The sequence below is a fragment of the Lithobates pipiens genome, unplaced genomic scaffold (genome assembly GCF_037356315.1).
Source record: "Lithobates pipiens isolate NorthernLeopardFrog02 unplaced genomic scaffold, aLitPip1_a1.2 Scaffold_8, whole genome shotgun sequence".
Classification (NCBI taxonomy): domain Eukaryota; kingdom Metazoa; phylum Chordata; class Amphibia; order Anura; family Ranidae; genus Lithobates; species Lithobates pipiens.
The window spans coordinates 625,553,397-625,579,906 of record NW_027507903.1 but is presented as its reverse complement, the minus strand read 5'-3'; the positions used below and the strand labels follow the sequence as shown (position 1 = coordinate 625,579,906).

Below are 26,510 nucleotides of genomic sequence, written 5' to 3'. Positions count from 1 at the left end.
CACACGGGCGGACTGTTCGCTCAAACAAGGTTTCAGCGGACAGTTTTTCGGAATTTCCAAAAGACTTTGTCCGTCCAACTGTCCGCTGAAACTGTCCGCTGAAAGCCCACACACGAGCGGACTGTCCGCCCAAACACTGTTCAGCGGACAAGGTTGGGCGAACAGTCCGCCCGTGTGTACGCGGCCTAAGAGGATGTGATATATACTCCTAAGTATTTCAGTGTAGAAGAGCATCAATGGTAATTGAAGGTGTCTTGAAGAGATTTAAGCAAGTCTGTTGGGATATCAATAAGTAGGGCCTCTGTTTTTGATTGGTTAATCTTAAACCCTCCAAATGTAGAGAGAGTCTTATATAAAGAAGGTAAGGAAGTATGTGAGTGAGTGAGAGTCAGCAAAATATCGTCAGCGAAGAGTGACAGCTTATAATCCTGTTGTGCAGCGGAACCCCCTTTATGCCTGGATGGGACCTAATGGCCAGTTCCAGAGGTTCCAAACATAAGATAAACACCAGGGGTGACAAAGGGCACCCCTGTCTGGTACGATTGCTGAGGGGGAACTGCTGTGACATACAGGAAGACAGCTGAACCTGAGACGAAGGAGTAGAATATAAAGCATGCAAGGCCTGTATAAAAGCACCTGAAAATCCATATCTATAAAGGACGCAAACATGAAAGGCCAACTAAGGCAGTCAAATGCCTTCTGCACATCTAGGCTTAGGAAAATGGCAGGTTGTTTAGTATTAGTTAAGAGGTCTATCAAGTCCATAGTCCGTCTGGTATTGTCACCTACGTGTCTTGTGGGAACAAAACCCACTTGATCTTTGTGGATCAATGTCATCAATAATGGGGATAGTCAGTTGGCCAATATCTTAGTAAAGATATTGTAGTCTGAATTCAGTAATGCAATGGGGCGATAATTATATGGCAGTTAAGGGTCCTTACCTGGTTTAGGAAAGACAGTTATGTATGCGTGTAGAAATTGCGAGTGTGGGATGGAACCTTTGCGCAAGGAAGAGTACAAAGACTGCAGGTGGGGGTTGAGAATTTCAGAGAAAGTTTTATAATAAACATAGCGGAGCCCATTCGGGCCCGGGGACTTATGAGCTGGTAAGGCTTGAATTACCTCTGCTATCTCCTCTATAGCTATAGGGGCATTGAGTGTAGAATTTTGTGCACTGGTCAACCTGGGTAGATCCAAAAGGGATATAAAATCATAAAATGTATTCTGAGAAAATTTGGGTGTTGAATCAGAATGTAAACTGTTATACAATTTCTTATAAAAATCTCCAAAAACCTGAGACACAGTATTAGGGCAGTATGTAGGAGTACCGTCCGGCAATATCAGATGATCAGCAACAGAAAGAAAGGGACGTGGTTTCAGTCTAACAAGCATTCTATGCGGTTTGTTGGCATAACCGTAAAACTTTTGTCTGGCCTACAACATTTAGATATCTTATTCACATCAAATGGTTACCACTCTCAATCGTTCCACTGTGGGGGATTCAAGTAGACGCATCTCTGCAGCCCCCAACAGAATGAGGAAATCAGCTTTCAGTTTCAAGGAATCTTGCTTAAGTCGGGAACCCGCAGATATGCACTCACAGGATGGAAGTTTCTGCAACCGATCCCTCATTTAGTTAAAAAAATTCAGATATTTTTTGTTCCAACTGAGTCTGAATCATTGGGTTCTTGAGTAAGGACTCATTAAGACGCCAGTGACAGGTCTTGGGGGTTGAGGCAGTCAATACAAGGTCAAGCTCAATGTGTGCACGATCCGACCAAGTGATTGGAGTGATTTCAGAAGAAACAATATAAGAGAGGAGGGGGACAGTCCAATTTGGAGTAGAGCTTATGAGGAGGGGAATAAAGTGTATAACTTTTTCTGAGTTGAATGTTTCACTCTCCATGTGTCAAAAAGGTTGTATGATCTTGTCAGTTTACGGAAAGAGGCAGATAGTTTCTATACAGCAATTCATGGTGTGTCTTGGAATAGGGCCAGTCTATCCTTGGTCTGGGACATGCACACATTGAAATCTTCACCTATGATCTTAAAAGGATGAGAGAATGATTGTAACTTCTCAAAGGCTGTTGTGAGAAAACTAATCTGTCCCACATTTGGGGCATAGATATTAGCCAGAGTAAATTGGGTGTTCAAGCGACTACAATTCAGGAGTACAACGCGACCATGGGCATCTAGGTAGGAGGAAAGAACTCGGATCATACAGGAGCAACATTAGTGTTGGGCGACCAGTTTGAGCAGAGCAAAAGTTTGGCCCGAACATTGGCTGTTCACCCATCCGGCGAACACTCAAATTGGCAGGGCATTCGACCATTTATTCAGCCTGCCAAATCCCCCATAATGAATGCTTTCCCAATGAGGGCAGAGAGCACTGTCAAACTACTAGCGAGTTAATGTGCAATAGTATGCAATTGTGATTCTATTGTGTAGAGTACCAGTGTAGTGTGAATACAGTTATAGGGCAGTATCAGTGTAGTGCATCCGTGCAGTTTTACTGTAGTGTCAGTGTGGTGTGTCAGGGCAGTTTTACTGCAGTATATTGAGGTGCGCCAGTGCAATTTTACTGCAGTATATTGAAGTGCTTTAGTGCAGTTTTATTGCAGTATATTGCAGTGTGTCTGAGCAGTTTTATGGCAGTATATTGTAGTGTGTCAGTGGAGTGTGTCTATGTAGTGCAATGTTTTACACCACATTACATAAAATTTAGTGCTGTATACACAGCATGCCCCCATTTTTTTTGGCTGCTGCAAGGTATTTTTTGTATTTTTTCCCAGGCATTCCTCCTTTTTTGAAATTATGAACTGCAGTTTTTCTGACTGCGGCCTTGTTGTTCCCCTTTTTTTTATAGTGTAGACATTTCTGTCAGTGGCAGTCCTTAAGTAAAGGTCACAAAACACTACTTTCCATTGGCTAAAGTGCATCCAGTAACACATTTCCCCTAACACTATTACATTTTGGTAATAAGCCCCCCCCCATTATGTCTGGGAAGCCAAAGAGAGGCAAATGTTCACATGCCACTGTGATGGGACCAGCAGCGTCCTCAGGCAGGGTACCATTTTCTCTGTTTGGTGATGTTGCCCATGCTATCCAGCCACAGCATGCAGAGGAGGTGATGGACTGGCTTACTAAACCATTCTCATCCTTCTCATCCATTATAACCCAAGCAGAGACTAGTGCACAGTCCACCGAAGTTGCCAGAGTGGCTTATTCTGACTCCTTGTCCAGAGCTATTCCTGCCATAGTCCTAGCATCATGCATGGAGGAGTCAGCTGAGTTATTTGAACACAGCGTCAGCCGCTTGCTCCTAGATGATGCACAGGCATTACTTGATTCTGATGTTGGTTCTGAGGTTGATGAAGATAGGAACATGAGCCTACATAGAGGGGAGAACACTGATAAACAGAAAAATGGTTTTGTCATGTTCCCCCAGCCGCAGCATATTGCCAAGTTGGCTCCAGTGATGATGAGAATGGAGAGGATTATGATAATAAGGTTACTGATGCATCTTGACATTTTGACATTCTGCTATTACCTATCAAGATAATAATAGGAGGAAAAAAAACTTTAAACTGTAGCATTTAAAAGTATTGAGGCAGGCCCTTGCACTACATGTTTTGGTGAATGCATCCATAAATCTGTCCCCAAAAGAGGTAGGTATAGTGTGTATTGGGTTTGGCAAAGTCAGCAGATAGAGGATTGCTACCAGCTGACCTAGCAGTTGGAGGGAGGGGGTTCCTAATGAGTTTGGACCACCAAAAAAAAACCTCTGGCACTCTGCATGAATTTAAGCACACACATAACATTTGTACACATTTTAGGGGGTGTTTAGGGGAAAGCAATACTATGGATCTGACAAAATACATTGCTAAGTGACTAGGCTATAGGTTTATGGGCCCAGAAGAGCATGCTGGGGAATTTAGTGAAGGCAAATATGCATGAAGGACAAAAAAGAATCTTCCAGCATGCATGAGGACAAAGGGGCACAGCATATCAATTACAGCATATTGCAATCATGGTAATTACGCAATGAGGAAAGAAATACAATACATTAGCAAACATTAAATACATAGAATGTGATGTTAAAGGAGAAAACTTAACTTAATATAGTCCTTCTGCAGGACCTGTATGATGGCAGAACAAGTCTCTGGAATAATGATTCCCAGAGCCTGGGGGGAGATGCCTGTCAAGAACTTCAGGTCCTGAAAACTTCTCCCTGTCGCCAAGTACCACAATGTGGCGATGGGCCTCTGCTTCGGAGTGATGGCTTGCCGCATGCAGGTCTCCTGCCTGGTGATATAAGGGGACAGCAAAGCCAGTAGATGGTGAAAAACGGGGTCCGTCATCCGGAGATAATTCCTGAAATCATCAGGATTATTCTCCAGGATCTCACGAAGCAAAGGCATGTGCGAGAATTGGTCACCCTGGAGCAACCAATTCTTGCTCCATGAACTCTTCCTCGCCCTGTTCATGGACTGGGCTTGTGTCAAAGCTAAAAGCCCAACACCAAGCCCCTGCACAGCATGAACTCTATGACGAGTACGTGAAAGAACAAACTGAAAACCATAAACCAGCGGACAATAAGCACTGAAAATCAAAGCGCACTATACCAAGATATAGTCCGCAATGACAAACAAATGCTTACTGACTACACGCACTGATAATCAGATACGCACCCACAAGCACAAACTGAAGAGCAGTAATGATCTGAAGCAGAAATCTGAAAAGCGCAAATAGTCTCTAACCAAAATTCTACTAGCACGCGATAAACACGAGATCAGAAGAAGGAGCAAAAAGGGTGCCGCACGTGGTGCTAAACTTCCATTTTCTAGTCCCATCATACGTGGTTTACGTCACTGTGTTCTTGTCGACCGGAAATTCCGACAACTGTGTCCGACCGTGTGTATGCAACACCACTTCCGGACTAAATCCGCTGAAAATTATATATATATATATATATATATATAAAATAAACAACAAAAAAATTACTTTTTTTCTTTTTCGACCACTGTTCACTTAACCACTTCCCACCCGGCCATTGCATATATACGGCTGGGTGGGAGCTCTCTACTTCTGACTGGATGTTCCAGTCAGAAGTAGCGGGATCGCGTAAGCGCACAGCCGCGTGATCCCGATGCGTGTGTCCCCCACACACGCCGCATCTCGGCACGGCAGGTGGGCAATGTAATTTTCCCTCCTGATCCACACGATGGCTGTGTCTAAGTAAACAAAGGGGGATGGGTGGCAGATGACAGGTGATCGCTCCACCGCGTGCCCACGCAGCAGCGAGATCCCGATCTGCCTGTGCCTCCCAGAGCCTGGAGAGCCCTATAGGACAGGAGGGCCATGTGATTGGCCCCTCCTGATCACACGACGACTGTGTCCAATCACAGTCATCATGTAATGTCAATAGAGAGCAGTTGTAACTGCTCTCATCTCTTCCTCTCCTCACACAGAGCCTGTAAGTGAGGAGAGGAAGAGAGATCTGTGCTGCAGCCGGGAGATCAGTGAGTTTATAGCTGTTTGTCACCCAGCTGGTGTCCCCCAAAACACAGTGTCCCCAAAACACAGTGTCCCCAAAACAGTGAAAACACCTCTCATACAGTGAACAGTGAACATCTGCCCATCAACAACTGGCACATCTGTGTGCCAACAGCAGGCACATCTGTCCACCAACAGCGGGCACATCAGTCCGTCAACAGCCGACACATCAGCCCGTCAACAGCTGGCACATCAGCTGCCTACCATCTGACACATCAGCCACCTGCCATCATCAGACACATCTGCCCGCCATCATCAGGCACATCTGTCCGCCATCAACAGGCACACCTGTCCACCATCATCAGGCTCAGCCACCTGCCACCATCAGGCACATCTGCCCGCCACCATCAGGCACACCTGTCCGCCATCATCAGGCTCAGCCGCCCGCCACCATCAGGCTCAGCCACCCGCCACCATCAGGCACATCTGCCCACCACCATCAGGCACACCTGCCTGCCATCATAAGGCACATCTGTCCGCCATCATAAGGCACATCTGTCCATCATCATAAGGCACATCTGACGCCTACCTTCTGACACATTTGCCACCTGCCAACATCAGGCACAGCTGCCCAAAATCTGGCACATCTGACGCCCGCCATCAGGCACATCTGATGCCCACCATCAGGCACATTTGCCTCCCACCATCTGCCAAATCTGCCGCCCGCCATCTGACATCTGCCACCCACCATCTGACATCTGCTGCCCGCTATCTGACATATGCCGCCCGCCATCTGACATCTGCCCGCCAACATGACTAAAAGGTCATACAGCACAGAGGAGGCTTTCCTGGTAGTCCAGAGTATGTCGGACGAAAGTAGCGGGGAACTCTCTCCGTCAGACTCGGATAGCGACTATGAGCCAGTGGAAAGCAGTGGCTCCGAGATGGAAACCAAGGAAGATAGAATCCTAACAAGGAGAAACGGGAGAAATGAGCAGACACAGACATCCACCAGCAGAGCAGCTCTCCAGGATGATATGCAGGCATCCATCGGCAGCGCAGCCCTTTGGGATAGGCAGGCATCCACCAGAAGTTCAACCTTCCTAGAAGATAGGCCAGATGCTAGCAACGGAGCATGCCATCAATGAGGCAGTGCCCATACTAGCCTTCCAGATGTTCCACTGTATCCAACATGGCTGCCCGATACGTCAGTAGAACCTGTAATTCCCCTTTTTACAGACCAGCCAGGCCCTCAGATACAGATGGAAAATGTAACCACACTTTATTATTTTCATTTATTTTTTACCAATGATCTCCTAACCTACATTGTGGAGCAATGTAATCTATATGCCAGCCAACATATAGCCAACAATCCAAGTTCTTCATATGCCTGTTCTTTTGTTTGGAAACCCCTCACCGTGGAAGAATTTAAAATTTTCCATGGCCTAACCCTCAACATGGGGCTGACAAAAAAAATTAAGTCCATTCCTACAGGTCTGGAGGCACACAACACCCACTAACTTCTGCTGATGCCTTTATTATAGAACACCAGCAATAAAGGGTAGATACAGGTGTATACTGTGCTGGAGGTACACAACACCACTTTAACTTTAAGATGCCTGAGAAAAGAACACACTGTCCCTGCCTATCTAGCTCTTTCCCTGCACGCTGGAACACACTACACAAGACCGCTGCACTGGCAGCCTTATAGTGTGGGGCTTGTAATAAACCCCCTGAGCTATAATTGTGGCTCTCCTCGCTGCCGGCGCTGTGATTGGCCAAGCATGTGGGGTCACAGTGCATGCTTGGCCAATCATGAGCCAGCAATGCACTGCGATGGCGTAGTGCATTGTGGGCCGTTCGTGCCACACGAATTTGGTGCAAACGGTCCACAAAGTTCTGAATTCGCTGAACAAACGAACGGCCGATGTTCGAGTCGAACATGCGTTTGAGTCGAACACAGAGCTCTAGGGTTGAGCTTCAAGTTCTTGTTCTTGTACAGGGTGTTCTGGCTTTGCGAATTTGCCCCGAACAGTCCAAATTGTTCACTGTTCGCTGAACAGGCGAACAGGCAATGTTCGACTCGAACATTGCCTGTTCGCCTTGTCAGTGAACAGTAAACAATTTGGGCTGTTCGCGGCAAATTCGCAAAGCCGGAACACCCTGTACAAGTCTATGGGAGAAATCTAAAGTGCTAATTTTAAAGGCTAATATGCAAGTTACTGTCCTAAAAAGTGTTTGGGGACCCGGGTCCTGCCCCAGGGGACATGGATCAATGCAAAAAAAGTTTTAAAAACTGCAGTTTTTTCAGTAGCAGTGATTTTAATAATGATTAAAGTGAAACAATAAAAGTGTAATATTCCTTTAAATGTCGTACCTGGGGTTGTCTATAGTATGCCTGTGAAGGGGCGCATTTTTCCCGTGCTTAGAACTGTCCCTGCACAAAGTGTCATTTCGCAAGGAAAAAAAGTATTTTAAAATCACTTTGAATTGTCGGCTCCCATAATACAGAGAACACTCAATGAGTGTTCTGTTTTACAGAGCCGACAATTCATTCATTGATAAAAAAATCTAATTCAATTACCAGGCTCTTCAGGTCTGATATGGATATTAAGGGGAACCCCGCAGTCCAATTTTTTAAAAAAATTGACGTGGGGGTCGCCCTAAATATCCATACCAGACCGGGTCTGGTATGGATTTTAAGGGTAACCCTGCGTCAAATAAAAAAAAAAATAATTACGTGGGGTCCCCCTAAAAATCCATACCAGACCCTTTATCCGAGCACGCAACCTGGCAGGCCACAGGAAAAGAGGGGGACGAGAGAGCGCCCCCCCTTCTGAACCATACCAGTCCACATGTCCTCAACATTGGGAGGATGCTTTGGGGGTCTGTGACCCCTCAAAGCACCATGTCCCCATGTGGATGGGGACAAGGGCCTCATCCCCACAACCCTGGCCGGTGGTTGTGGGGGTCTGCGGGCAGGGAGCTTATCAGAATCTGGAAGCCCCCTTTAACAAGGGGACCCCCAGATCCCACCCCCCCCTGTTTGAAATGGTAAGGGGGTACAAAAGTACCCCTACCATTTCCCAAAGAAAGTGTAAAAAATGGTTAAATAAGACAAACACACTTTTGAAAAATTCCTTTATTAAAATAAAAAAGATTCCAGCGGTGGTAATCGCAGGTTTCCGTTACATCAGAGTGTGGCGGGGGTCACCCATACGTCATGGGGAACCCCTGGCTTCCCTCACCAGCGTCAGAGGGGGCGGGGTCAGGTGACGGGTGGCCCCGCCCTCCTACTATAAGAAACGTCAGCGCTGGGATCCCCGCAGTGTCTCCTCAATGGAGACAGAAGACGGATTAATAGATGGACTGCGCTGGACTGAAAATCACCCGTCGCTGGATCAGATCAGCCATGGCTGGACCCCGGAGAGATGATCATCCATCGCTGGATAGCAAGAGTGGATTACCACCGCTGGAATCTTTTTTTTTTTTTTTTTTTAATAAAGGAATTTTTCAAAAGTGTGTTTGTCTTATTTAACCATTTTTTACACTTTCTTTGGGAAATGGTAGGGGTAGTACCCCCTTACCATTTCAAACAGGGGGGTGGGATCTGGGGGTCCCCTTGTTAAAGGGGGCTTCCAGATTCTGATAAGCCCCCCTCCCGCAGACCCCCACAACCACCGGCCAGGGTTGTGGGGATGAGGCCCTTGTCCCCACCAACATGGGGACATGGTGCTTTGAGGGGTCACAGACCCCCAAAGCATCCTCACAATGTTGAGAGCATGTGGCCTGGTACAGTTCAGGAGGGGGGGGCGCTCTCTTTTCCCCCCTCTTTTCCTGCAGCCTGCCATGTTGTGTGCTCGGATAAAGGGTCTGGTATGGATTTTTAGGGGGACCCTCACGTAAAAAAAATATGTTTTAATTTGAAGCGAGGTTAACCTTAATATCCATACCAGACCTGAAGGGTCTAGTATGGATATTTAGGGGGACCCCCACGTCAATTTTTGACTGTGGGGTTCCCCTTAATATCCATACCAGACCTAAAGGGCCTGGTAATTGAATTTAGGGGAACCCCACGCTTTTTTTTTTTTTATCAATGAATGAATTGTCGGCTCCTTAAAACAGAGAACACTCATTGAGTGTTCTCTGTATTATGGGAGCCGACAATTCAAAGTGATTTTAAAAGACTTTTTTTCCTTGCGAAATTACACTTTGTGCAGGGACATTTCTAAGCACGGGAAACATGCGCCCCTTCACAGGCATACTTTAGACACCCCCCATGTACGAAATTTAAAGGAATATTACACTTTTATTGTTTCACTTAATCATTATTAAAATCACTGCTCCTGAAAAAACTGCCATTTTAAAAACTTTTTTTTGCATTGTCCCCTGGGGCAGGACCCAGGTCCCCAAACACTTTTTAGGACAGTAACTTGCATATTAGCCTTTAAAATTAGCACTTTAGATTTTGAACGTTCGAGTCCCATAGACTTTAATAGGGTTCTAAAGTTCACATGAAGCTTAGGTCTGTTCGCAGGTTCTGGTGCGAACCGAACAGGGGGATGTTCGGCTCATCCTTACCAAGCTCATATCTATCCAGAACCCATTATGAGATGATCATGAGATTTTTACATTTCAATAACATTGCCCAATGCCTCCCTCGAAATCATCCCAGTTACGATAAATTATTCTAAATTCTGCCCCTAATCAATTTTTTTTTGCGCCAGCTTAAAGCAGATGTTTACCCCTGATAGAAATATTTGTGTAGATGAATCCCTATTACACTTCACTGGAAGACTTGGAATACAGCAATACATCCCCAGTAAAAGAGCCAGATGTGGGGTAAAATTTTATAAGGCGTGTGACAGGGCCACGGGTTACACATATGACTTTTTAATTTATGAGGGAAAAGACAGACAGCTAAACCCCCCTGGATGCCCTACCTACATGGGTACAAGTGGCAGAATTGTCTGGCAGCTGATCCAACCATTGCTTGGGAAAGATTACCACCTATATGTAGACAATTTCAACACAAATCTCCCACTTTTCCGCCATCTGTACCTAAAGCAGACTGTGGCCTGCGGGACAGCACGGACCAACCGCAAAGGCTTCCCACAGACATTGGTCGCCAAGAAATTGAAGCAAGGTGAAATGGCCAGTATGCGGACTGAAGAGGTATTAGCGCTGAAGTGGAGAGATAAAAAAAGAGATGTCTACATCCTTTCCACAATACATGATGACACCTTTGTGGAACTGCAGAAAAGAAAAGGCCCCATCCAGAAGCCAAAATGTATCCATGAGTATAACCTATACATGGGGAGGATATGAATGACCAGATGATGCAGCCCTACTTGGCCACCAGGAGATCACTGTTTTGGTACAAGAAAGTCACCATTTATTTGATGCAACTAGCCATGTTCAATTCGTATATTATTTTTTTAAGTGTAAGTCCCTAACCTATCTAAAATTTCAAGAAGACGTTATCATAGCCCTTGTCTATCCCCATGGCCAACCCACTCAACTAATTTGCTCTGATACAGTAGCCAGACTCCATGAAAGGCACTTTCCCGAAATCCTCCCTCCTAACCAAACAGGTCCCAAAAAAATGCTGTGTGTGTTCAAGTAGAGGAATTTGCTGTGACACCCGATACTACTGTCCAGACTGTCCCTCTCAGCCAGGCCTCTGTATTGGAATGTGCTATCAAAGCTATCATACTTCACTACACTATTAGTAAAGTGAAGATGATTTTTTTTCCAGTTTCCACTTTCTGCCACTTCTGTGTATGACCCAGACTGTTAACGACTATGCCTCTGCCAAACATGTTTCTGCCTTCAACTTGAATTGACCTCGGCCTGTTAAATGACCATGCTTTTTGCCTGCTTCCTGAACTGATCATTTGCCCTGCCACTGTACAGCACAGGGGTCTCACATGTGAGGGGCTCCAGAAAAGGTTTTCCGATTGGAGAAAACATTTTTCACCGGGTTTTCCATTTTCTCGGATTAGGGTCTGGAGACTCAGAGGCTTCGTAGAGATTTGGGTGGGAAGAAGCTTCTACCCCTGTCCTCAGGTCTTGCCTGACCAAGGCCCAATGTGCAAAGTGCCGCCTGCTGCCACCTGAATGGTCATGCCTCTGCCTGCCACCTGAACTGGCCATGCCTTTGCCTGCCACCTGAACTGGCCATGCCTATGCCTGTTACCAACTGGCCATGCCTATGCCTGTTACCTGAACTGCCTGATAAACCTTGGACTGTACTGAATCATGTTCATACTTTTCCATATCTGTCTGCTGCATGGACAATTCCTGGACATTTCCTTTGACTGTCTAGATAAATGCTTTGACTGCTCAGGAATGGTATTCATGCCTGCTAAAACCACAGGTGAGCCTTTTTTTTTTTTTACCCTTTGCTCAGCAGAATGTATTTTGGGGTGTGATTCTTGGTGTGTACATGCTATGTGTTAGAAGCCTGAAGGTGCTACTTGCATGTTGGGCCTCTGTTTGTGGCCAGGTAGTGGAAAAGTCTCACACATGGGGCATCGCCATACTCAGGACGAGTAGCAGAATGTATTTTGGAGTGTCATTTTGGCTATGTACATGCTATGTGTTAGAAAGATCTTCTAAATTGACAACTTTGTGAGAATAAAATAGGTTTTCATTTTCTTTCCACATTTTCCAAAAACTCGTGGAAAGAAATGACATGTTCAAAAGACTCATTATGCCTCATAGAATATAAATTGGGTTGTTTTCTTTCCAAAATGGGGTCATTTTGTGGGTAATTTCATTGTCCTGGTGCTCCGGGGCCTTCAAAAATGTGATAGGTACTCAGGAAATGAAATGTGTAATTTATGCCTTTAGAATGCCTGATGGTGCTATATGGATTTTGGGCCTCTGTATGTGGCCAGGCTGTGGAAAAGTCTCACACCTGGGGTATCTTCATACTCAGAACGAATAGTAGAATGTATTTCGGGGTGTAATTGCAATTATACCTGCACCATGTGTGAGAAATAACTTGTAAATATGACAATTTAGTGAAGAAATATATATATATATATATTTCTTAATTTTCCAAAGCATTGTGGGGGAAAAATTGCAACTATACCTCTTACTAAATGCCTCAGACTGTCTTATTAACAAAAAGGGGTCATTTGGGGGGTTATTGTACTGTCCTGACATTTTAGGGCCTCAAGAAATGAGATAGGCCATCAGTGCATTAGGATTGATACATTTTCAATAATGCGTAGCATGGCTTGTAGGCTCTATAACTTTCACACAAACCAATGATTAGGGATGAGCTTTGAGTTCTAGTCGAACTCATGTTCGACTCGAACATTGCCTGTTCACCTGTTCGGTGAACAGTGAACAATTTGGGGTGTTCGCGGCAAATTCAAAAAGCCGCACAACACCCTGTACAAGTCTATGGGAGAAATCTAAAGTGCTAATTTTAAAGGCTAATATGCAAGTTACTGTCCTAAAAAGTGTTTGGGGACCTGATTCCTGCCCCAGGGGACATGGATCAATGCAAAAAATAATTTAAAAACTGACTTCTTTTGGGAGTAGTGATTTTAATAATGATTAAAGTGAAACAATAAAAGTGTAATATTCCTTTAAATTTCGTACCTTGGGGGTGTGTATAGTATGCCTGTAAAGGGGTGCATGTTTCCTGTGCTTAGAACTGTCCCTGCACAAAGTGCCATTTCTGCAGGAAAAAAAGTAATTTAAAATCACTCACGGCTATAATGAATTGTCGGCTCCCATAATACAGAGAACACTCATTGAAAGTCATTGATAAAAAAAAAAGCATGGGGTTCCCCCAAATTCAATTGCCAGGCCCTTCATGTCTGGTATGAATATTAAAGTGTCAAATTAAAACCAAAATGACATGGGGTTCCCCCTAAATATCCATACCAGACCTGAAGTATGGATATTAAGGGGAACCCCACATCAATTTAAGAAAAAAAATGACGTGGGGTTCCCCCTAGAAATCCATACCAGACCCTTTATCCGAGCACACAACCTGGCAGGCCGCAGGAAAAGAGGGGGGACGAGAGAGCGCCCCCCCCTCCTGAACCGTACCAGGCCACATGTCCTCAACATTGGGAGGATGCTTTGGGGTCTCCCTCAAAGCACCATGTCCCCATGTTGATAAGGACAAGGGCCTCATCCCCACTACCCTGGCCGGTTGTTGTGGGGGTCTGCGGGCAGGGTGCTTATCAGAATCTGGAAGGGGACCCCAGATCCCAGCCCCCTCTGTTTGAAATGGTAAGGGGGTACAAAAGTTCCCCTACCATTTCACAAAGAAAGTGTAAAAAATAGTTAAATAAGACAAACACACTTTTGAAAAGTCATTTATATAAAATAAAAAATAAAATAAAAAAAAGATTCCAGCGGTGGTAATCCACTCTTGCTATCCAGCGAAGGAATGATCATCTCTCCGGGGTCCAGCGATGGCTGATCTGATCCAGTGACGGGTGATCTCTCCCTCCAGTCCAGCGCAGCGCAGTCCATCCATCTTTCCTCTGTCTCCACTAGCGGAGACACTGCGGGATACCGGCAGCCTGAAATTTCTTATATGAGGAGGGCGGGGCCACCTGTCGCCTGACCATGCCCCCTCTGACGCTAGTGGGGAAGCCTGGCTTCCCCAATGACGTATGGGTGACCCCGCCCCCCTCTGATGTAACGCAGGTTTCCGTCATCGCTGGACCCAAGAGAGATGATCATCCATCGCTGGATAGCAAGAGTGGATTACCACCGCTGGAATCTTTTTTATTTTTTTATTTTTAATAAAGGACTTTTCAAAAGTGTGTTTGTCTTATATAACCATTTTACACTTTCTTTGTGAAATGTTAGGGTACTTTTGTACCCCCTTACCATTTCAAACGGGGGGGGCGGGATCTGGGGGTCCCCTTGTTAAAGGAGGCTTCCAGATTCTGATAAGCCCCCCCTCCGCAGACCCCCACAACCACCGGCCAGGGTTGTGGGGATGAGGCCCTTGTCATCATCAACATGGGGACATGGTGCTTTGGGGGGGACCCAAAAGCATTATCCCAATGTTGAGGGCATGGTACGGTTCAGGAGGGGGGGCACTCTCTCGTCCCCCCTCTTTTCCTGCGGCCTGCCAGGATGCGTGCTCGGATAAAGGGTCTGGTATGGATTTTTAGGGGGGACCCCACGTCATTTTTTTTTTTAAAATTTGACGCGGGGTTCCCCTTAATATCCATACCAGACCTGAAGGGCCTGGTAATTGAATTTGGGGGAACCCCATGCTTTTTTTTTATCAACGACTTTCAATGAGTGTTCTCTATATTACGGGAGGCGAAAATTCATCATAGCCGCAAGTGATTTTAAATTACTTTTTTTCCTGCAGAAATGACACTTTGTGCAGGGACAGTTCTAAGAACACGAAACATGCGCCCCTTTACAGGCATAATATACACACCCCCAGGTATGAAATTTAAAGGAATATTACACTTTTATTGTTTCACTTTAAGCATTATTAAAATCACTGCTCCTCAAAAAACAGATGTTTTTAAAACTTTTTTTGCATTGATACATGTCCCCTGGGGCAGGACCCAGGTCCCCAAACACTTTTTAGGACAGTAACTTGCATACTAGCCTTTAAAATTAGCACTTTGGATTTTGAACGTTTGAGTCCCATAGACTTTAATAGGGTTCTAAAGTTCACACAAAGTTTAGGTCTGTTCGCAGGTTCTGGTGCAAACCGAACCGGAGGGGTGTTCGGCTCATCCTTACCAATGATCATACACTTATCAGGATTTTTTTTTACCAAAGACATGTAGTAGAATACATTTTGGCCTAAATTTTCACCAAAATTAGATTTTTTGGGTTTCTTTTAAAAGAGAAAGTAGAAAATGTTGTATTTTTCTAAATATTCGCTCTTTTTCGCTTATATCACAATAAATGATAAATGAAGTGGTGAATAAATACCACCAAAAGAAAGCTCTATTTGTGTGAACAAAAAAATAAAAATTTCATTTGGGTACAGTGTAGCACGACTGAGTAATTGTCATTCAAAATGAGAGAGCACTGAAAGCTTAAAATTGGTCTGGGAAGGAAGGGGGTTTAACCCTTTCATGACTAAGCCTATTTTTGGCATTTGGTGTTTACAAGTTAAAATCCATATATTTTGCTAGAAAATTACTTGGAACCCCCAAACATTATATATATTTTTTTAGCAGAGACTCTAGAGAATAAAACGGCGATTGTTGCAATATTTTATGTCACACGGTATTTGCGCAGCGTTTTTTTTAAACGCAACTTTTTGGGAAAAGGGACACTTTCATGAATTAAAAAATAAAACAGTAAAATTAGCCCAATTTTTTGCATAATGTGAAAGATAATGTTACGCCGAGTAAATAGACACCAAACATGTCACACTTTATAATCGCACGCACTTGTGAATTGACGACAAAGTACGGTACCTAAAAATCTCAATAGGCGACGCTTTAAAAAAATTTTACGGTTACCAGGTTAGCGTTACAGAGGAGGTCTAGTGCTAGAATTATTGCTCTCACTCTGACGATCGCGGCGATACCTCACATGTGTGATTTGAACACCGTTTACATACGCGGGCGCGACTTCCGTATGCGTTTTCTTTGCTTCGCGAGCTCGCGGGGACGACGGGTGCTTTAAAAAAAATGTTTTTTAATTTATTTTATTTATTTTAAAATGACTAAATTGTTTTAAAAAAAAAATAAAAAAATGTGATCACTTTTATTGCTGTCACAAGGAATGTAAACATCCCTTGTGGCAGTAATAGGTGGTGACAGGTACTCTTTATAGAGGGAATCGGGGGTCTAAAAGACCCCCCCACCCCTCCTTTACACTTCAATGTATTCAGATCGCCGAAAACGGTGATTCTGAATACCGTATATTTTTTTAAAACCGGCGCCATTGGCAGTCGAGTAATCGGGAAGTGACGTCATGACGTCGCTTCCGTGTTTACTATGAGGAGACTGGAACGAATCCGATTACGGCTTCGTTCCAGTTCCTCCCCAGTGGCTGGAGGCAGCAGACACGGAATCGGTGCTCCCGATCGAACGGGGGCACCGGTAACAGCGGCGGGAGGCGACGGGAGGGGGGGACGTCCCCTCCCGCTCCTCCGGCATAACAGCTGAGCGGCTTTTAGCCGCATCGGTTGTTATGCCTGGATAGCCAATCGCCTGCTGAAGAAAACGGTACCGGGATGATGCCTGCAGGTGCAGGCATCATCCCGGTATACCCCCCCGGAAGCCGAGTACGCAGATCTGCGTACGCTCGGCAGGAAGGGGTTAAGTGACCTGTATTGAGGTGGTACTGTAAATTTAAAGTTAACATTTTTGTATCATTTGTCCTGTTTAAAAACACTAAAAAGTGTGATCCTGGTACAACATGTTGCAATAAAGTTGTATTTTTCTTTTTGTTTGTTTGTTTTTTCAATTTTGCTTTATTTTTTTAATGTGACACAAAAAACTGAACAGAATTAAAAAAAAAAAAAAAAGTGTACGTATTAAAAGTTAAATAGAAATAAAAAATAGCAATAATAATTAAAGGGGAAGAAGAAATTATCAGAGGTGATTAGGGCAAATTACAGGTTATTAAAGAGTTAAATAGACAACTTTTATTTATTATTTTATTTTATTATTATTTGACCGCTTGCTTTAACTGACAGCATGTGCAAATTAAAGTGAACCCCACCAATTTGAATATGAAGGAAATAGAGCAGGTTCAAAAGTAAAAAAGTTACTTTGGGGGAGATTTACTAAGGCTGTTGCACACAGAACCTGGTGCAGCCCTGTGTAAAAACCAATCATCTTCCAGCTTTTACTGTCAAAGATAATTGAACAAGCTGAAATTAGAAGTTGATTGGCTACTACGTGCAGCTGCACCTGATTCTTTGTGCTCCAGTTTTAGTAAATACCCCCCTTTGTATCTCTCTGTTTCATTTCTGAGCAACGCTGATAAATATGCATGTGCTCAGTGTCCAGTTCAAGGACAAGTTCTGACCAAAAACTGGCTGTTCAGGCATTTGGACATTTAGGGCATTTGCCATGGACAAACATAACAGCTTTTAACTGTCAACATTTGCTAAGGAAGCCGAGGGTGCTAGCACCCGCTGTGTCCTTACCAACCATTGATGTTACTCAACCCTTTCACTTAAATAGCAAGGACCAGAGAAGTTATATATTTGCATAAATAAGGCTACATGGCCATATTTAGGCAGAAACATTGTACAAATGTGTCCGTGGTTAATGTTACCACTATTCCCACCCCATTCCTTAATATAGTTGATGACATGTCATAGAGCTGTCATTCAGATATGACTAGTGCCAGGATTGATCATATGTGCCAAAACATCAGGGTTTTTTTTTTTGGCATGTCAGTGGGTGACGGGCATCGTGATTGACAATGGATTTACAAAAAGGGAAGTTTGGGGATTTGTCAATATAAAGGACTTGTCATGTTCTTGGTGCTTTTTTCACATAGGGGGGTGGTATCTGGGGTCCCCCTTAATATTAAAGGGGGTTTCCAGATTCTTATAAGCACCCTAGCTGCAGACTCCTGCAATTACTGGGCAGGAATGTAGGGAAGCGGCCCTTATCCTCATCAAAAAGGCACCCTTGCATGATGAGGGCATGTGGCTTTGTATGGCTTAGGAAGGGGATGCATGCATCCAATCTGAGCATGAAACCTAGCTGGTCAGGTAAGGGGGAAAACCCTTACCTGACCAGCTAGGTTTCATGCTCAGATTAAAAGTCTGGTAGGGACTTTTATGGGGACTTGATGCATTTCCTTTTGTTTAGGTCATTGTGACATGTCAAATGTAGCCACACCCCTCCACAGTTCGAAAACACTCCCCAGGGCACATTTAACCCTTATACTGCCCCCTAGTGGTTAACCTCTTCACTGTCAGTGTCATTTGCACAGGAATCAGTGCATTTGTATAGCACTAATTGCTGTATAAATGACAATGGTCCCAAAAATGTGTCAAAAATTGTCCGATGTGTCCACCATAATGTCACCATTACTAGTAAAAAAAAATATATATATATATATTAATAAAAATGCCATAAAACTATACCCTATTTTGTAACAGCTATAACTTTTGCGCAAACCAATCAATAAACGCTTATTGTGATTTTTTTTTTACCAAAAATATGTAGAAAAATACGTATTGGCCTAAACAGAGGAAAAAAAAAATTATACATTTTTGGGGGGTATTTATTATAGCAAAATGTAAAAAAAATGTTTATAGCGCAAAAAATAAAAACCACAGGGGTGATCAAATACCACCAAAAGAAAGCTCTATTTGTGAGAAAAAAAGCACGTAAATTTTGTGTGTGAGCCACTTGTCAGTTAAAGCTACGCAGTGCCGAATCGCACACGTGCCCCAGACGCGGCAGACTACCACTCCAGGAACATACCTGATATGTTCACTAAGCAGCACGCTTAGTGTAACCTTACTGTAAAAACGAGCAGCGAGCTCGATCAGCGTCCCTGGGACTGTGATACCCGAAGTGATGCCGATCGTGACGCCGATCGAGCTCGCTGCTCATTTTTACATTGTCTGATTTTATTCATGTTTATGTGAGTACCTGTCAATCTTTATTTTAACCAAATAAACACGCTTTAATATACTACACTATGGGGTATCCCTTCTGTTCTTAATCTCCACCTATGGTTTACTGGTGAGACCCATCCATCCCGGATACCTTAAGGTCATTCTTAAAGGGAACGCTAACTCTGACTGTAGGCAGGATATCTATAACAACAAGAGCCTGGGCTACCACGCTAGGACGGTCACCAAGGACCCAAAAGACACATATTTACATGCTGTTATCTTACAGCAGTAAGGTAAGGGGACACCCATATATCTAATAAGCACGAAGGATCTCACAAGTCACCTACCACTAGCAGTACCTTACAGAATTTGGTTTACCAGCACCAGCACTTTATTATCGGGTTTACAGAACCACTATATATTGCACTATATATACCTTTGCCAAAGGAAGCATTTTTATGGACACTTTGACATATGCTTTTATATGGATTTCTAGTTTATCTATTTTTTATGTACATGTATGATTGTATACCTTTCTCTATTAACTTATTACCAGTTTACACTCGGGTTATATGCGCTTTGTTTGGTAAGTTTGATAATTTTTAGTACTTGTTCTGCACATTTATCTTGATTTATCATTTGTTTATTGTTAGCCCACACTTGGGTGTTTGTGGCATTCTCCACGCTCTGTTAGTCTGGCAATCGCCAGCACCTACCTTGTATACCATATTTTACTTTGACTTTATTTCACTAGTACCTTTTACATTTTATCTTTTATGTACACCACTACTCTTTTATTCTTTATTCTCTTTCGGCTTCAGATATTTCCCTTAGTGTGTGCAGCAGTACATGTGCTCTAACCATTTAAGTTGGCGCAGGAATACCTCTTTTTGTTATCTATCTGTTGTCTCAAACTTGTCTTGCATAAACACGGTCACACAAATGTTGGCCCAAAATTTCAAATGTGGGAATGCAGTGACGTACAAGACGTATGACAAGCCGAGAAAAAGGAAGTTCAATAGCTAGTGCGGCTCCTTCTGCTTGATTCAGAGCATGCGTGAACTTTTGTGCGACAGACTTGTGTACACACGATCGGACTTTAATTAAAAAAACTGCTCTCAAATATTTGTGGGCAGAAATTCCGACTGCAAATGTTTGATGGAGCGTACACACGGCCAGACTTTCTGACAACAAGCTCACATCGAACATTTCCCATCGTAAAATCCGACCATGTGTATGCAGCATAAGACTGTTGGTCTCTCTCTTTAGGCGGGAGCCTTTCGAAATTTATAACCCTCAGAAGAAGGCCTTGTAGGCCTTCCACAGCAAGCTAGGTGTGTAAGGGAATTGTTAAGGAGGAATCACTGAAGAGAGCAGCTCATCATCTGAGAGAGAGGGGATGCCCAAAGAACGAATGAAGGCATCACCTTCCTGTAGATCATGCAGACGGTGTTGAACTCTGTCAAAGGTGACAATCAGGCAGAAAGGAAATCCCCAGTAGTAAGGGACAGAGTGTGTTTGCAGATGGGATAGGGCATAATTGCCGGTGCTTGGCAAGGGTGATAGGACTGAGGTCACTGAAAATTTGTAGCTTGTTGCCCTTATACTCAATCTGTGATTTGTTGCGGGTGGCAAGGGTGAGCTCTTCCTTACTGTTATTGTAGTGAAATCAGACAATGATGTCTCTCTGATGTGCTTTCGCAGGTGGTTTAGGGACTAGGGATCTATAGGCCCAATCAAGCCTCCAGTCAATATCCGCTATAGCAGGAGTGAGAGTATTAAAGAGCCCAAGGAGATATGGACATAAATTGTAATCACCGACAGACTGGTATTTTGCGAATGCGTAGAACTTGACGCCTTTCTCTCTTTTGTTTTAAATATTTCTTTATTTTATTTTATCTTTTCATATATACAAAACATCCATCCATTACAACATAAATAACATAAAACTCCCGACATATTATCACCATACAAGAGAAAAAAAAAAAAAAGGAAGCAAGCAAATTCCCACCCTACCCACACCCTTCCCATCCTTTTTTCCCCATCATCCAGCACTTACAAAAAATCTTTCCACTTCCCTGAGGTACTAAACTCCTCCCATTTTTTCCAATACTTTGAGATCTGATTCTCCACCAAACCTTCTGCTCTTATTTGTTTCTCAAAATAATACATTTCACTCATTTCATATTTCCACTCTAATATTGATGGCACTATTTCCATTTTCCATTTTTGAGCAATTACAACTTTTGTAACTGTGGTCATAAAATGTAAAAACTCCATCTCCTTCTGTGTTATTGATTTGGTTGTATGTGAAAATAAAACTACAGAGTGTTTGAAAGCAGAGTTTTCCTCCTCTAGGGCTTGGACATATTGAACCACTTCATCAACTTTTGTTATCAAAGCATATGTATTGTTCACCTATTTGAGATATTTCTCCATGGAGCTCCTGAGCAAGCTTCCCAACTTTTGCTCCTGAGCAAGTGACCCAATATTACGGGGCAGTTGGTGCAGGAGGGCTTGCAATTTATCATGCAGCATCTCAGAGATTAATATTGAGAGTTGGGTGGGCAGAGAAACAGCACCTGAAGCATGTTTCTCTGCCGGAGCTTGAGAATGGGTCAGCGGAAGACAGAGGGTCCGGCTGTGTAATTGAGGCCTGCAGCCTAGACATTAACCGACCCATGCCAGGCCGGAGTGCCGTCTCTGGAGGGGGTGTGCTGCCCAATTTTGCCCATTTGATGCTCTAGGTCGGCAAGAGGTGAAGGAGCTTACTCCCGTGGCTGTAGCAGCAGTGTGTAGCTGACCGGGAGCTGAGGAGAGCTGGCGTTTTCTGACTTTTTGACATTGTTTTGAATATTTTTTTCTGGTTCTTGGACAATCAGTGCCAGCATGGGGAGAAGATGCTTTAAGTCCCTCAGACAGTAGCAATTTCATTTGTTGATACGTTTAACTGTTACTGGTAAATATTTCTCCAAATCTTAAATTCTTGTAATTTATACATATTTTAATCTTTATTAAAATGAATAATCAAAAGGTCAATGATGAATATTTCTAACAGCCTTTTTCAGATCTTTGTTCCTCAGGCTGTATATAATTGGATTTATCATTGGCGTGACAACAGTATACAGTAATGATAAAAGCTTATTTAGGGTCTGTGTCTGTCCCCTATTAGGTGCCAAGTAAACACAAACCAAGGTACCATAATAGATGGATACAACAGTCAGGTGAGAGCTGCATGTTGAGAATACCTTCTGTCTGCCAGTAATAGATGGGATTTTCAAAATGGTGACTATAATATAAGAATATGATACAAAGATGGTGAAGAATGGGAACACAACAAATATAAAACCCAAAACTGTCACTTCCAAACGAACAGTGGTAGTGTCAGAGCAGGAGAGTTGTATGATAGGATCAAAATCGCAGAAAAAATGATCAATAATATTGGGACCACAAAATTTTAAATTTGATATGGTTAAAGTGTAAGTCAATATTAAAAAAATCCCTAAAATCCAGCATAGTATGACCAGTATCCAGCAAACCTGGTCATTCATTTTTAAAGTATAGTGCAATGGTTTACAGATGGCCAAATATCTGTCCCAACTCATCACTGTCAGAAGAAGACACTCAGAACATTCTACGATAACACAGAACAAAAACTGAGCAAGGCAATCAGAAAATGACATGATAGTTTGTTTTGCCAAGACAGTGCTCATCATGTTGGGAAGAATATCAGTTGCCAGTAAGATATCTAATATAGACAGATGGGAGAGGAAGAAGTACATGGGAGAATGAAGGGATTTGTAGTAGGACACCAGTGTGATGATCAGGAGGTTTCCACATATTGTCACACAATAAATCACAAGAAAAATAAAAAACACGAAAAATTTAATACTTTGAGGAACCTGAAATCCTAAGAGGTGGATTTGGGTAATTCTGGTCCCATTTCTCCAATCCATGGACTGAAGTTAGAAGATAACAATTATACAAATCAGCTTTGTCAAGTTGATGTATTTGATGATGATGATAATGATTTGAATTCAGGTTGAAAGGAAGGGAGAATTAAAGAGTTGTAGTCAATCTCAATTACAAAAGTCTTAACATATTACAGTAATTTTAAAAGTGAAATATTTGTCATATGTATTTGAAATATTTGTTTTTGTATATTTTAATTTGTATATTTTGCAGTGTTCATTAAAATAATACCTGCGGCAACATCTCACAATACCTGAGATCCCCTCTATACAGGCTTCACTGGAGGCCTGGCAATCCCTTTTAAGCATGCATCCCCAAACAACATTTACAGTCAAGACCCCTTTACCCCTCACGGCCTATGAATACATCATCCCCTCCCTAAAAGTAACTCAATGAACTAACTTGGGATAGTGTATCTGAAATTCCTGAGGATAAGAGAATGGGTACATTTGCACATATGCAGATTCACTATTTCCATTCCAAATACCCTACAGAATAGGTAACAATTACTCCTCAGTTTGGAGCTATTTGACTACAAAACAGGTAGTTAAAGGGGGAAATTCATGGTTCTACAATGCCCTTCAATACCCTAAAAGGACCCAAATATCACCACCCTTTCTCAGCTGGGAAAAGGAACTGGGAAATTTGTTCCCTTTGGAAACTTGGACAGCAGCCAATAGCAATAGCAGCCAATATGCCTACTCATAGCTTTACCACTACCTATTGCATGCATCATTGGGACAACCTCCTCAAGATTCCTCATACAGGGTACCTTACGCCATACAAACTAGAAAAAATGTATCCTGACCACTCTCTCCTCTGCTGGCATCATTGCGGTGATATAGGAAATTTGCTTCACATCCTGTGGAGGAGTCCCAATCTCCATAGCTTTTGGAACGCCATTGGGTTATGATTTCACAAATCACAGGTATCCTAACAAAACCCACTCCTGGACTGTTCTTAATTAACCTTCATATAACTAAATTCCCGGTACAGTACTGTACTATTGTTTCACATATTCTGATAGCCTCTCGATTAGTGATCACTAAAAAGTGGAAAACTGACCTAGCCCCTGACACCTTAGAAGTCACCCATAAGGTAATGCATAGGGGTAGGGGTGGATGTGGAACAACTGTGGCCCTACATAGGTACCATCTCAAAAAGAGGATATAAAATCAAGAGTTAAAGTGAGGTAGGGTGGGACATTTTTAAAAAGTGTATTTGAAATTAATTTTTTGTCTATTGATTAAAAACGTATTACAGTTATACAGATACAGTTATTGTTAATTGGGTCCAGGACGTGCTGATCCTGGTGCGATGAAACAAAAAGTATGGCCTACGCATTTCACGGGAAACCCTGCTTTGTCAGGGCCTTAGAACAGCACAAATATGAAAGAGAGCCACTGGACCAGTCTGTCAAGCTTTACAGTTTAAAGGTAAATAAATTCAATTAAAAGACAAGTCATTATTCTATAGTTTGAAAATCTGAAAAGACTCTGAGCCTCCTTGACTTTTCCCTATTCTATGAGATACCGCTGGACATCAAATATCAAATAACCTCAAAAGCTGTACGTAACTTTATCTCAAAATAAAATTAATTGTTATATACATTTTGCTATAAGAATATTCGATGCAACTGTGAAAACTTTATAAAATCTCAATGTCAATGTTTTGGAAATTTTAGATGTCTTTTATATTATAAAATATTAATATTTGTTAAGATCGATTCATAACCCTGTCAATATTGTATTCTTAGGTTACTGCAATATTTCTATTCTATTTTGTTCTATTCTAGGCCCTGTTGAAACTGAGTTTCCCGTGAAACACGTAGGCCTTACTTTTTGTTTCCTCGCACCAGGGTCAGCATGTCCAGGACCCAATTAACAGCAACTGTATCTGTAATACGTTTTTAATCAATAGATGAAAAATAAAGTTTAAGTACACCCCTTTTAAATTTGTGGCATATATCTTTATTGAAATCCTACAAAGGTACATACAAAGTCCTACCCTACCTCACTTTAACTCTTGAATTTACATACATAAAGGTAAATCTACATTGTCTATATGAGAGAGCGATAGCATGTAATACTATCTCCCTAACCTCCTTCAACTCAAAATGGTTACTATGGATTCAAATTTATTTGAAAGATAAATCACTTTAAAGATATGTATCCTTCTATTGCACTATATCAGGCAAATGGTGTATATTTCTGGTTTCTGATTGAGTTATGATTTAATGTTATGTTCCTGTCCCCTATTGTTCTCAGTTACCCTTAAGTTTTTGTTGGCCACTGACCCCTCCTTGTTTAACTACAAGTTAATCGGTACCTTGCTTCTGTATAATTCAATTTTGGGATAAATCCTAATCCCATAAGTTAATTTCTAAGAGGTAGCAATTTTATCACATACAATATGGATCTATGTTATGAGAAACATAATAGTATTCATTTAGCTCTTGTGTATACTGGAAACTGCATTATAGTGGATAATTCTGTCAATCTTGAACCTTCAAATAGTTTATTGACTATAATGCAACCTTCGTTGTAATTTAAGCAACTTTCAAAGCATGTAACCGATATTGTTTGACTGTTCAACATGTAAAACTTTCAATAAAAAAATATTGAACTATAAAATAATACCTGGTACTTTCCCACCCTGAGAAAAGAAATACTACCAGCCATCACATGGAATGTATGTAGCCAAAAAGTAGCAAAACAATGGTTCAAGGAAATCAACAGTAGTGAAAAAAAAAAAATATTTAAAACAAATAATTAATTATTTTTGTTTATATTACAGCAGGTTTTAGAAAAAAAAAATAAACATGGAAAGGGCAAAAGCCCAATAAGATTTCAGTGTTCCTGAAAAAAAAAAAATACATTGTGAATGGGTGATATTAGTTACTGTATTCTGATCTTCTCTGAACAGAAATAAAATTCAATTCCATCATGGCAGTTAAAAACAATTACCCAATTTGAATCCTATTAGTAGTAGATCTAAATAATATCAAAAGTCACCTGAAATATCTGTAACATAATATTTACGCAATACTTGACTTTTTCATAATATGCAATTGTTTAGGATTATTATTATTATTTTCTTTTTAACATACCTAGAGGGATGAAAGCACTAGTATTTATTTAAAGCATGTAATATTCAGGATAAACAGCAGTGCAAACAAGATGTTTGTCTACTGAACGATACAGAGGTATTCCTATATTTATATATAACTAGAATTTATTTATTAATTTATGTGAAACACTGAGTCTGTAGAGAATAATATATTTTCTTGGGATTCATTACTTTTACCACATAGGAAAATTCTATCTTGATTACATATAAATAACTAGAACTAATTACATTGGAGTAATGGGTGTCTGTAGTGCTTATTGTTGTCATCTTGTGATTAATTATTTTTACTACAAAGGCAGTATTTTCTTTAGAAAATGAACCTAGTACACACCTAATACCTAAAGCTAAAATGTTT

The 26,510-nt window shown here is 42.1% G+C and overlaps 1 protein-coding gene across 1 annotated transcript; it reads right to left on the bottom strand.

The window, feature by feature from the left end:
* Nucleotides 1–21,099: 21,099 nt before the first annotated feature.
* Nucleotides 21,100–26,236, bottom strand: LOC143963955 (olfactory receptor 5P55-like). The gene is made up of 2 exons (XM_077473681.1): nucleotides 26,136–26,236; nucleotides 21,100–23,046 (listed from the first exon to the last, which is right to left on the bottom strand). The coding sequence occupies exon 2, from the start codon at nucleotides 23,008–23,010 to the stop codon at nucleotides 22,090–22,092; it is 921 nt and encodes a 306-aa protein (XP_077329807.1). The 5' UTR covers nucleotides 23,011–23,046; nucleotides 26,136–26,236; the 3' UTR covers nucleotides 21,100–22,089.
* Between the last annotated feature and the right edge of the window lie 274 nt (nucleotides 26,237–26,510).

Excerpts from the sequence above, each read along its gene's own strand:
- LOC143963955 (XM_077473681.1), bottom strand. The coding sequence starts at position 23,010 with ATGGATTGGAGAAATGGGACCAGAATTACCCAAATCCACCTCTTAGGA.